The sequence below is a fragment of the Anomaloglossus baeobatrachus genome, chromosome 1 (assembly GCF_048569485.1).
Source record: "Anomaloglossus baeobatrachus isolate aAnoBae1 chromosome 1, aAnoBae1.hap1, whole genome shotgun sequence".
Lineage (NCBI taxonomy): Eukaryota > Metazoa > Chordata > Amphibia > Anura > Aromobatidae > Anomaloglossus > Anomaloglossus baeobatrachus.
Window position 1 is genome coordinate 291,418,316 of NC_134353.1, and position 13,283 is coordinate 291,431,598.

Below are 13,283 nucleotides of genomic sequence, written 5' to 3' on the forward strand. Positions count from 1 at the left end.
GAACCTGTCACCAGATTTGGGGCCTATAAGCTGCGGCCACCACCAGCGGGATCTTATGTACACATTCTAACATGCTGCATACCTCCCAACCGTCCCGGATACAGCGGGACTTTCACGCTTTACGTTGTTTGTCCCGTTGCCACGGGCGGGACGGCCGGCTCCCGGGCTCCGCCCACCCACTCTCTCTCCGCCTCCCTGCTTTTCCCTCCTACCATCCTAGTAGACGTGGCATAGAGAGGAGCGCTGCCTGTGCTGCTGCTGGTACAGTAAACTAATCTCCCCAGCGCTGATTTCCCTCCCTCCCCCCTCACCCCCTGCCGCCTGTCTGTGCGGGCGCCCCCCTGCCACCTGTCTGTGCGGGCGCCCCCCTGCCGCCTGTCTGTGCGGGCGCCCCCCTGCCGCCTGTCTGTGCGGGCGCCCCCCTGCCGCCTGTCTGTGCGGGCGCCCCCCTGCCGCCTGTCTGTGCGGGCGCCCCCCTGCCGCCTGTCTGTGCGGGCGCCCCCCTGCCGCCTGTCTGTGCGGGCGCCCCCCTGCCGCCTGTCTGTGCGGGCGCCCCCCTGCCGCCTGTCTGTGCGGGCGCCCCCCTGCCGCCTGTCTGTGCGGGCGCCCCCCTGCCGCCTGTCTGTGCGGGCGCCCCCCTGCCGCCTGTCTGTGCGGGCGGCCCGCCGCCTCATTGTGCGGGCGGCCGGCCGCCTCTCTCTGCGGGCGGCTGGCCGCCTCTCTGTGCGGGCGGCCCGCCGCCTGTCTGTGAAGGCGGCCGGCCGCCTGTCTGTGAAGGCGACCGGCCGCCTCACTGTGGCTGCCTGCGTGTCCGTGCTGGAGGCCCGCCGGCTGCCTGCGTGTCCGTGCTGGAGGCCCGCCGGCTGCCTGCGTGTCCGTGCTGGAGGCCCGCTGGCTGCCTGCGTGTCCGTGCTGGAGGCCCGCCGGCTGCCTGCGTGTTTGTGCTGAATGGGTGTGGATGGGGAGTGGATATGGGCGTGACTGTGAAATGGGTGTGGTTAGGGGGCGTGGCCTAAAAATTTGCCGCGGCGCGCTACGCGCGCCGCAAACTTTGTCCCTCTTTTCCTTCCTTAAAAGTTGGGAGGTATGACAATTTGTCTAAAACAAGCCCAGCCTGTTTGCCTAAAAGCCAGTGGCTTCCAGGAGGAATAATGTTCATTTTCTCCTGGTAGTGTGACGCCCTGGCAAAACCAGGTTGTCACAGAGCCTGCAGAAATCCAGCAAAGTGCAGGCCATTCTCCTCCTTGGAACCAACACAGTCCTCACACAGATGCACACCAACCAATCAGGCCCTACTCACCCCCTCCTCAGGAAAATGGCAGGGATTGGAAAGCACTGAGGAAGTGTTAGAGCAGAGTTTAGTCAGTCTGTGCGGAGGTCAGTGGAAAGCTGACAGGGGAGGCTTGCAGCTCCCCGGAGAAAGTGGTAGCAGGGGTTGGGGCCCTGGACTACCGGACAAGGTGGCTGTAAGGGCCCTTGCTATGCATCTGTGTGCGGGACCCGAGCACACCCCTGCAGAGGCTACCGGCATCCGGCCTTGGTTCACTATAAGGACTCTGTGTGACTTTAATCTGAATAGTGAGTACACTAGTGCCCTCAGGCACAGCGCCACGCTACGCCGCCCTGCCCTGCACCCCTCCAGCAGCTCCATCGTCATCACCCCAGCGGGCCCCGGGACTCACACCCCCTACCCACGGAGGGGTCAACACCTAGCTGTACCACAACACCGCCACCCGGGAGCCCCCACCATCATCAGCAGCGGTGGTGCCAACAATCACCACGACCCGTGGGTGGTGTCACGAACAATCTCCATAGCGGCCTAGGACGCGCACCCGCCTGATCGCCAACCCAATCCCCATTTTCACTCGTGGGCGAGGAGCGCTGCTCGAGCCCCGGGTCCGGCCCACTCGAGCCACCAAGGAGAAGGTACCGGACCCGAGCGTGATCTCTCCGAGCAGCCCCCGCGATGGGGGACTGGCCCCCGCCCGCGCCAGTAGCCACACTTTCTAACAGTATTGCTCTGCAGATTAACCCATAATCTGCAGGTTTATAGCATATTCTGATTTGACCAGTTCCTTTAAGGTCATTAACTCGAATAGAAAGTATCTTAAAATTGTATAAATGAATATTAAAAAGAAAATTAAACGACTCTTATACTTTATTTATGCACCATCATATATTGCAGCTCATTACAGACATCAATTGAAAAGGTATTGTCTATATTTAAACAGATACTTCACAATTTAATCATTCATCATGTATGAAAGCCTATTGCTATGCCTAGAAATTAACTTTATTGCACTAAGTTGATCCTACAAAATCTTTGGAAACCATCTTTTTACTTTCTATGATTTAGAGGAGCTGTTGCCACATATTAAAGGGAACCTGTCACCAGATTTGGCGACTATATACCACCAGTGAGCTCTTATACAGTATACAGCATTCCAGAATGCTGTATATAAGACTCCAAGCCACTCTGTAAAAATCACTTTTATTGTACGCACCTAGGGGGCAGTCTAGTGCAATGGGTGTCATTGCTCTCTGGTCCGGCGCTTCCTCTCTCCAGTCCAGTGCCTCCTCTCTGCTGCAATCGTGATCCTCCTTTGACCCAGTCCAGTATGTATGACGTGTCCTACGTCATCCACACAGGCTGACATTGTGGTCCTGTGCAGGCACGAATTGATCTGCCCTGCTCATGGCAGATCAAAGTATTGTACTGCGCAGGTGCGAGGAAAGGTGAAAGACCGCCTGCAAATGCGCACTACAATACTTTGATCTCCCCTTAGAAGGGCAGATCAAAGCGAGTCTGTGCATGACCACAATGCCAGCCTGTGTGGATGATGTAGGACATGTCATCCATACTGGGCTGGATTGAAGGAGGACAACAATCGCAGGAGAGAGGAGGCCCGCACGGGAAAACAGCGACACCCATCAGACCGGACAGCCCTCTAGGTGAGTATTATAAAAGTGATTTTTACATTATAGATATCAACCTGGGCTCTTATATACAGTTTTTTGGAATGCTGTATATAGTAGCTCACTGGTAGTGGCTTCAGCTTATGGTTGCCAAATCTGGTGACAGGTTCCTTTTACTTATAGAATATTTTACTGTGCCGGCTATTCTGATAACAGAGGGCAGCAAAAATGTGTAAACCTTAGGGTCTGTGCACACAACTTCTTTTTCAAGCCGATGACGCCTAAAATTTACCTGACACAGAGCTAAAAAGAAACGCTACAAAAGAACTAACCTATGCACAGCAAGTCATTTTTACATAGCTGTGTATTAGGTTCCAACTTTTGTCACTTTTAAGTGCTTCAAGCTTCAAAAGCCAAGAAGTTAAAAGAAGTAGCATTTTCATTCTTCAGGTGGTTTCCGCTTTCCATTTGAAGTAAAAAAAAAATATACCAGCAGCGTTAAATTGCTGACAGATAGAACTCCAATGGCATTTTCCGGAAGCTTTTTTTTGCTTTGGAAAATCAGAGTCTATGCCAGTGATGGCGAACCTATGGCACGCGAGCCAGACTGGGCGAGCAGAGCCCTTTTTGCTGGCACGTGTGCTGTCCCCACATTCAGCCACTTTGAACTGTCGGTGTAGTCACGCCAGCAGTTCAAAGTTGTGTTTAGCAAACGAGACATCTCTCCTCCTTCTGACATGCCTCCTCTCCTGGACCGCAGGCCTGTTGCCTAGGAGACGGAGGAGCGTCAGTAGGCGGTGCCAGCGTCTTGTGGCCGCGCGGGAACTGAACTGACTGAGGACCCAGCGGCGCGCAGTGGTGGAGCGGTGCTGGAAGGTGAGTTTTTTTATTTTTATTTTTAAGCTGTGTGCGGCTGTGCCAAGGTGTGGGGGACAGTGCCAGCACGGGGCAAACAGAGCACGAGGCAAACAAACAGAGCACAGGGCAAACAGAGCACGGGGCAAACAGAGCATGTTGCATACAGAGCACGGGGCATACAGAGCACGGGGCATACAGAGCACGGGGCAAACAGAAACAGAGCACAGGGCAAAGAGCACGAGGCATACAGAGCACGGGGCATACAGAGCACAGGGCATACAGAGCACGGGGCAAACAGAAACGGGGCAAAGAGCATGGGGCATACAGAGCACGGGGCATACAGAGCACGGGGCATACAGAACACGGGGCATACAGAGCACGGGGCAAAAATGGATGCAAGGATGGGGGAAACGTGCAAAGATGGAGAGAATCGTACAAAGATGGGGGAAACGTTCAAAAATGGAGAGAAACATGGCTGCAAGGATAGGGGAAACATGGCTGCAAAGATGGGGGAAACGACTGCAAAGATGGGGGAAACATGCAAGGATGGGGGATAACATGGCTGCAAGGATGGGGGGGAAACATGCCAGGATGGGGTACATTTAGCAGGAAGGGGAACATGCCAGGAAGGGGTACATTTACCAGGATGGGGGATACATTTACCAGGATGGGGGGATACATTTACCAGGATGGGGGGAAACATGAAAGGATGGGGGGAAACATGAAAGGATGGGGGTACATGAACATGCCAGAATGAGGAAAAATGCCAGGATGGGGAACATTTAGCAGGAAGGGTGACATTTATCTGGATGAGGTACATTTACCAGGATGGGGTACGTTTACCAAGGAAGGGGACATTTAGCAGGATAAGGGAATATGCCTGAATGGGGTACATTTACCAGGATGGGGTCATTTAACAGCATGGGGGAACACGCCAGGATGGAATATATTTACAATGATGGGGTACATTTACCAGGATGGTGTACATTTAGGGTACATTTACCAGGAATGGGGTACATTTACCAGGATGGGGAATATGCTGGGGTGGGGTACATTTACCAGGATGGGGCCATGATGGGGACAAATATACCAGAATGTAGAAAATATATATCAGGATGGGGGACATGTATACCAGGAAGTGGCCAGGAAGGGGGACAGAACTACACAATGAAGGGGGAGGGGAGCAACTCGTACATCTTTATGGGATTTCAAGATGTTCAGACTTTGAAATGTAGATGTGGATTTAAGAGTGACATCTGATTGCATTCCATGCTAAAATCTCTGTCTAATATGCTGCAATTTTTTCCAGAAAGATCAATCCAACTGCTGTGTCTGGAAAGGGCAGTGGCTCAGCTTCAATGTGTGGTAAGCATGTATGAGTGTGATGCCCCCTGCTGAAGAGAAGACTGCAATGGTAAGGTTACAATCAATTATTTACATAATTGGATTAGTTGGCACTTCAGAAAAAAAAAAAGGGTTTAGGGCTACAGTTTGGGCACTCGGCCTGTGAAAGGTTCGCCATGACTGGTCTATGCTTTTGTTTAAAAGATGCTGTGTCTAGCACCCTTAACACAAACATGAAAAACGTTTGTGTTTTCCACGGCTGTGGAGTAGGTGCGTATGGTCCATTTGTGCACCATGATTTTGGCACATAAGTTCTGTCCCTGTACTATATGTGTGACATCCAGATAGAACACAGACAGCATGAGCTTCTATACTTACCTGTCCATGGTGCTGCTGTCTCCGGTGGTGCTGCTGCTTCCGGGATCACGGTGCACTGAATATGCATGAGCATAAAGAGCGGGCCTGGAAGCAAGTGACAGCAGTGCCGAAGACAGCAGCGCTGGAGACAGGTGAGTATAGAAAATCATTTTATTTCAAAGACACGTGTTTTCTCCAGTACGTGTCACACTAATGTCAGATGGATCACATCAGTGTGTGGTCTGTGTGACATTAGTGCTGCCGGACTTGTCTCCATGCAGAACACATGGCCACACGTGTGCTCCATATGGACACACGGTCCTTGTGAAAACACTGATATGTGCGCAGACCTATTGACTTTAATAGGTCTGCATATGTCCGTGTCTCTGGCATCATATGTATTGGAATCACTGACATGTGAAGGGGTCTTAGAAAGAAGAAAAAGTAAGCAGTTTTTAACAAGTACGATGTGTAGATGTGTAAGCAGGTTTCCTACCGTACATCTACATAATCTAAAATGTACAATACAACAATCATAATCTGTAACATTATACCGCAATCATATAATACAAGGGTGCAGAAGAATCTTGGGATAATGATGCAACTTCCAAGCTGACAATGCCAGAAGTTTCTTCTTTAGATGATGACCAGGATTATGTTCCTCAAAAAGACAACACAGTACGGATACTAGAAAGAAAATACATTGGTTGAAGACATCGACAATACAAAATATCTATATTAATTTTTTGCCTCTATAAACTTTTTAAGTCGCTGCGGAATATGTTGGCGCTATTGAAATAAAGATTTTTTATTATTATTAATTATTATTATTATTATTATTAAGACTACATACTGTATAATATGTCATACATTAGACTTTAACCCCCTGCCATCAGAATGACTGTTTTGGGGTTTTTGCCTCCCCTTACAAGAGAATATAGTCTATTTTTCCAACAATACAGTCATATGAGTTAAGTGTTACTTTTAAATGAGGGTACTGTACTGGAAAACAGGAACAGCAAAAAACTTCAATATGGAACAAAAAAAGTGCAATGTTGCAATATTTTTATTTCGGTTATTATTAGAGATGAGCGAATCGGTCCCGGTTCGGCTCGAGGTCGGTTCGCCGAACGGAGCACCCGTTCGAGTTCGGTTCGTCGAACGTTCGACGAACCGAACTCGAACCGCATAGGAAACAATGGCAGGCAATCACAAACACATAAAAACACATAGAAAACACCCTCAAAGGTGTCCAAAAGGTGACAAACAACTCACAACACAACACAAACACATGAGAAAGTGACAAGGACATATACTCATATGAAAACAAAAGAGCAGGACAAGGAAAAAGAGGAGGAGACACAGATATAGGCATGGCACGCCCTTCTAAAATCATGTAAAACACCGCAAGGTGACTCCAAGCGGAGTCTCCCTTTTTTCCAAAAATTGGGCCCCACACACACCCACCCCTTCAGTGGCAGCAGTTGTGCCCCAGTTGTACACTTCACAGCTAGGTTTGCATCAAGCACATTCAAAAATACGCCATAATTAACCGTCCCCAGGATGACACCAGGGTAGGTAGCAAAGTCTTTCCTGATCCCAGCTCTGTTCATCTTGGCTCCTTTTAAAAAACACAGCAAGCAAGGGTTACTCCAAGCGGAGTCTCCCTTTTTTCCAAAAATTGGGCCCCACACACACCCCCCCTTCAGTGGCAGCAGTTGTGCCCCAGTTGTACAATTCACAGCTAGGTTTGCATCAAGCACATTCAAAAATACGCCATAATTAACATTCCCCAGGATGACACCAGGGTAGGTAGCAAAGTCTTTCCTGATCCCAGCTCTGTTCATCTTGGCTCCTTTTAGAAAACACAGCAAGCAAGGGTTACTCCAAGCGGAGTCTCCCTTTTTTCCAAAAATTGGGCCCCACACACACCCACCCCTTCAGTGGCAGCAGTTGTGCCCCAGTTGTACACTTCACAGCTAGATTTGCATCAAGCACATTCAAAAATACGCCATAATTAACATTCCCCTGGATGACACCAGGGTAGGTAGCAAAGTCTTTCCTGATCCCAGCTCTGTTCATCTTGGCTCCTTTTAGAAAACACAGCAAGCAAGGGTTACTCCAAGCGGAGTCTCCCTTTTTTCCAAAAATTGGGCCCCACACACACCCACCCCTTCAGTGGCAGCAGTTGTGCCCCAGTTGTACACTTCACAGCTAGATTTGCATCAAGCACATTCAAAAATACGCCATAATTAACAGTCCCCAGGATGACACCAGGGTAGGTAGCAAAGTCTTTCCTGATCCCAGCTCTGTTCATCTTGGCTCCTTTTAAAAAACACAGCAAGCAAGGGTTACTCCAAGCAGAGTCTCCCTTTTTTCCAAAAATTGGGCCCCACACACACCCACCCCTTCAGTGGCAGCAGTTGTGCCCCAGTTGTACAATTCACAGCTAGGTTTGCATCAAGCACATTCAAAAATACGCCATAATTAACCGTCCCCAGGATGACACCAGGGTAGGTAGCAAAGTCTTTCCTGATCCCAGCTCTGTTCATCTTGGCTCCTTTTAAAAAACACAGCAAGCAAGGGTTACTCCAAGCGGAGTCTCCCTTTTTTCCAAAAATTGGGCCCCACACACACCCACCCCTTCAGTGGCAGCAGTTGTGCCCCAGTTGTACACTTCACAGCTAAATTTGCATCAAGCACATTCAAAAATACGCCATAATTAACCGTCCCCAGGATGACACCAGGGTAGGTAGCAAAGTCTTTCCTGATCCCAGCTCTGTTCATCTTGGCTCCTTTTAAAAAACACAGCAAGCAAGGGTTACTCCAAGCGGAGTCTCCCTTTTTTCCCAAAATTGGGCCCCACACACACCCACCCCTTCAGTGGCAGCAGTTGTGCCCCAGTTGTACACTTCACAGCTAGATTTGCACATTCAAAAATACGCCATAATTAACCGTCCCCAGGATGACACCAGGGTAGGTAGCAAAGTCTTTCCTGATCCCAGCTCTGTTCATCTTGGCTCCTTTTAAAAAACACAGCAAGCAAGGGTTACTCCAAGCGGAGTCTCCCTTTTTTCCCAAAATTGGGCCCCACACACACCCACCCCTTCAGTGGCAGCAGTTGTGCCCCAGTTGTACACTTCACAGCTAGATTTGCACATTCAAAAATACGCCATAATTAACCGTCCCCAGGATGACACCAGGGTAGGTAGCAAAGTCTTTCCTGAAACCCAGCTCTGTTCATCTTGGCTCCTTTTAAAAAACACAGCAAGCAAGGGTTACTCCAAGCGGAGTCTCCCTTTTTTCCCAAAAATTGGGCCCCACACACACCCACCCCTTCAGTGGCAGCAGTTGTGCCCCAGTTGTACACTTCACAGCTAGATTTGCATCAAGCACATTCAAAAATACGCCATAATTAACCGTCCCCAGGATGACACCAGGGTAGGTAGCAAAGTCTTTCCTGATCCCAGCTCTGTTCATCTTGGCTCCTTTTAAAAACAATGTAAGCAAGGGTTACTCCAAGCGGAGTCTCCCTTTTTTCCAAAAATTGGGCCCCACACACACCCACCCATTCAGTGGCAGCACTTGTGCCCTAGTTGCAAACAGGATGTTTTGATTTGCATCAAGCACATTCCAAATCCACAAGCATTTACTCTCCCCAGGATGACACAGGGGTAGTAAATTCCTTCTGGATCCATGACTTGTTCATTTTGATGAACGTCAGTCTGTCCACATTGTCACTGGACAGACGCGTGCGCTTATCTGTCAGCACACACCCAGCAGCACTGAAGACACGTTCAGAGACAACGCTGGCAGCTGGACACGACAAAATCTCCAAGGCGTAACTGGAGAGCTCTGGCCATTTTTCTAGATTTGAAGCCCAAAAGGAGCAAGGCTCCATTTGCAAAGTCATGGCATCGATGTTCATTTGGAGATACTCCTGTATCATCCTCTCCAGGCGTTGACTATGTGTCAGACTTGTTGCCTCTGTTGGCCTTGCAAATGAGGGTCTAAAAAAATTATGAAAAGATTCCATAAAATTGCTGTTACCAGCACCAGATACGGTCCTACTGGTACGGGTAGACTGTTGAAGATGACGAGACCGTCCCATGTTTGGCAAGTTACAACTGGGAGAATCACTCCCTGCACCTGCACGGTTGTTTGGTGGAAAAGCCGAGCTAAGATCGAGTAACAGCTTCTGCTGATACTCCTGCATACGTGCGTCCCTTTCTATGGCTGCAATTATGTCACAAAATTTGGACTTGTACCGGGGATCTAATAGTGTGGCAATCCAGTAGTCATCATCACTTCTAATTTTGACAATACGAGGGTCATGTTGGAGGTAGTGCAACAAGAAGGCACTCATGTGTCTTGCGCAGCCATGCGGACCAAGTCCACGCTGTGTTTGTGGCATAGAGGTGCTAATCGTTCTTTCTTCCTCTGACATCTCCCCCCAACCTCTTTCAACTGAAATTTGACCAAGATCTCCCTCATCTGCTGAGTCTTCCATGTCCATGGACAGTTCGTCCTCCATTTCTTCATGTTCTCCTGCACCTTCCTCAACATTTAGCCTGCTACTATGCGCCCTTGTTGATCCCTGTCCCCAATGGTCCCATGCCTGGCGCCTTGTTGATGATGAACGTCTGGACCTTGGTGATGTTGTTGTGTCTTGCGCATATGAATCCTCCTGTAGTTCATCCCCTTCCTGTTGTCCCACCCCCTGACTCCGAATAGTGTTTAGCGTGTGCTCCAGCATGTAAATGACTGGAATCGTCATGCTGATAATGGCATTGTCAGCGCTAAACATATTCGTCGCCATGTCGAAACTGTGCAGAAGGGTGCATAGGTCCTTGATCTGAGACCACTCCATCAGGGTGATCTGCCCCACCTCTGCATCACGTTGGCCCAGGCTATACGTCATGACGTATTGCACCAGGGCTCGGCGGTGCTGCCACAGTCGCTGTAACATGTGGAGAGTTGAATTCCAGCGTGTCGCCACATTGCATTTCAGGCGATGAACCGGCAGGCCGAAAGACTTCTGGAGTGATGCAAGTCGCTCAGCTGCGGCGCTTGAACGGCGGAAGTGAGCAGACAGTTTTCGTGCCCTGTTCAGAAGGCCATCTAGGCCGGGATAGTGTGCTAAAAATTGCTGGACGACAAGGTTCAACACGTGAGCCATACAAGGTACGTGTGTCACCTTGCCCAGGCGAAGGGCCGCACCCAGGTTTGCAGCATTGTCGCACACGGCCTTACCAGGCTGCAGGTTGAGTGGAGACAACCATTTATTAAACTCGGACCGCAGAGCTGACCACAACTCCTCAGCTGTGTGACTCTTATTCCCAAGACATGTCAAGCTAAAGACCGCCTGATGCCGTTGCGCTCTGCTGCCAGCATAGTAATGAGGGGTGCGTGATTCCTTCTGCGCAGTGAGAACGCTGGTGGCCTGACCAGGCAGGCTTGGGGCGGAGGTGGAGGACCCAGATGAGGTGGAGGATGCAGAAGCAGTGGCGGAACTTGGACAGACAGAGGATTGACACACAAGTCGTGGGGACGGCAAGACTTGTGCAGCAGACCCTTCACCATCTATCACCATAGTTACCCAGTGCCCAGTCAGCGACATGTAACATCCCTGTCCATGCTTACTGGTCCAAGTATCGGTGGTGAAATGCACCCGTTCACACACAGAGTTTCTCAATGAAGCGGTGATGTTGTGTGCGACATGCTGGTGTAGCGCGGGCACACCTTTCTTAGAGAAGTAGTGGCGACTAGGCATATGGTACTGGGGCACAGCGACAGACATAAGGTCTCTAAAATCCTGTGTGTCCACTAGGCGGAAAGGCAGCATTTCGGTAGCCAACAGCTTACAGAGGGATAGAGTCAACCTCTTAGCTTTGTCATGGGTCGCAGGAAGTGGCCTTTTATTTGACCACATCTGAGGGACAGAGATCTGGCTGCTGTGTGTAGACGGTGTTGAGTAGGGTGTCCCTGGAAAAATGCAGGTTTGTGAGGAAAGTGCAGGCGGAGACATGATGTTGCCTTCATCCAAAGTTGGTGCTATCGATGTCTGAGAGAGCTGTACACACTCACTTGTTTCCCCTTTCAAACCAACTGACGACCTACCAAGCAAACTGCCTGTTGCGGTTACAGTGGTGGAAGTTGTGGGTGGAAAAACAGGTGTGACAGCTGTCCCCACAGTCCTAGAAGATGACGAGCGCGCGGATGCACTGGAAGGGGCAGGCGGTGGATGGTTCGCTCCGCTAGGCCGCATTGCAGCACGGTGATCTTCCCACCGGGACATATGATATTTATTCATGTGACGATTCATGGAAGAAGTTGTCGAACTGCTGAGGTTTTGACCTCTACTAAGAGAACCATGACAAATTTTACAGATGACATAATTTTGGGCGATCTTTTTCTATGTCAAAAAAGGACCAGGCTAGGCAAGGCTTAGAGGCCATGCGACCTGTTGATCCACCCCGAATAATGCTCAGAGGCAGAGTGGTGGCTGAGGATGCAGTTGTAGACGTGCTACCAGTACTCCGACTGTGTCCAGGAAGGCGCAAGGTAACTTCACCATCAGTTGCATCCTCCTCCACCACCTCTGTTGACCTCCTCGAGTGCCTGACTGTGGGTTGACAGTAGGTGGGATCTAGAACTTCATCATCAATTGTTGTGTTTGCACTCCCCTCCCCCTCAGACCGAGCCTCTTCTTGCCCTGACAGAATATTTAAGTTGTCATCCCAATCGGGTATCTGCGTCTCATCTTCATCAGTATGTTCCTCATTGTCTATAACCACAGGTGTTACAGTTTGTGACAAAGGGTCAACATTATGCTCAGAAACCTGGTCCTCACGGCCTGAATCAGAGTCACAAAGGTTCTGGGCATCACTGCAGACCATTTCCTGTTCTGTACTCACTGTAGCTTGGGAGCAGACCTCTGATTCCCAGGCTATAGTGTGACTGAACAGCTCTGCAGACTCAGCCATCTCAGTTCCACCATACTGTGCAGGGCTGATGGAGACTTCAGAGCTGGGAGAAAGAAGTTTGATTGGGATGACAACTCAGAGGACTGGTGTTTTTTGGATGCAGTACTTGAAGTGGCTGAGAGGGCACTTGTTGGACCACTTGAAATCCATTCAAGCATTTTCCTTTTTTGGCCATCATCTACCTTTGTTCCTGTTGTTCGTGTCCGTAAAAAAGGGAGCACATCGGATTGTCCACGGTAAGTAGTAGACATCTTACTTTTGCTGGTAGATGGTCTATCTTCAGCAGATGATAATGGAGCTTTGCCACCTTCCCCACTGACAAACCCTTTTTTTCCTTTTCCACCACGCCTCTTCCCCTTTCCACCAGCATCTGTCATTTTGCCACTCATGTTGATTGCGACAAGATTGTGCACTGAAAATGTGGTAGTAAAAATTGAGAGGTGGTGTAGATTGCAGCGGTGGTCTAGCTTTATTAACAGCAGAATAATAAAGAATAAATATCCATGACAATGCAACTACGGCCCTTAAACTGGCAGCATCAATTGCTAGTATAATGGCTTAGTTATAATGAGTTGGAGTGTGCAATGCAGGCAGAGGTGCTGCAAATGTCTTTGCACTAGTGTGACTAGACAAAAGTCCAATAGCCACGTTTAGGATGCCACTAGGTACACTGAGTGTTTGCTAGTATAATGGCTTAGTTATAATGAGTTGGAGTGTGCAATGCAGGTAGAGGTGCTGCAAATGTCTTTGCACTAGTGTGACTAGACAAAAGTCCAATAGCCACGTTTAGGATGCCACTAGGTACACTGAGTGTTTGCTAGT

The 13,283-nt window shown here is 49.6% G+C and overlaps 1 protein-coding gene across 2 annotated transcripts in view; it reads right to left on the reverse strand.

Moving 5' to 3' along the window:
* The window catches only part of LOC142311972 (alcohol dehydrogenase 1), a 490,686-nt gene that overhangs the window by 310,188 nt on the left and 167,215 nt on the right, over window positions 1-13,283 (reverse strand). Inside the window, exon 9 of one of the 2 annotated variants that reach the window (XM_075350848.1) lies at window positions 2,852-6,162. The exons of the other annotated variant lie outside the window; for it this stretch is intronic. Within the exon in view, the coding sequence (XP_075206963.1) occupies window positions 6,138-6,162 (25 nt within the window). The 3' untranslated portion in view covers window positions 2,852-6,137. Of the gene's footprint in view, window positions 1-2,851; window positions 6,163-13,283 lie in introns of those variants that run through there. 2 annotated transcript variants of the gene reach the window in all.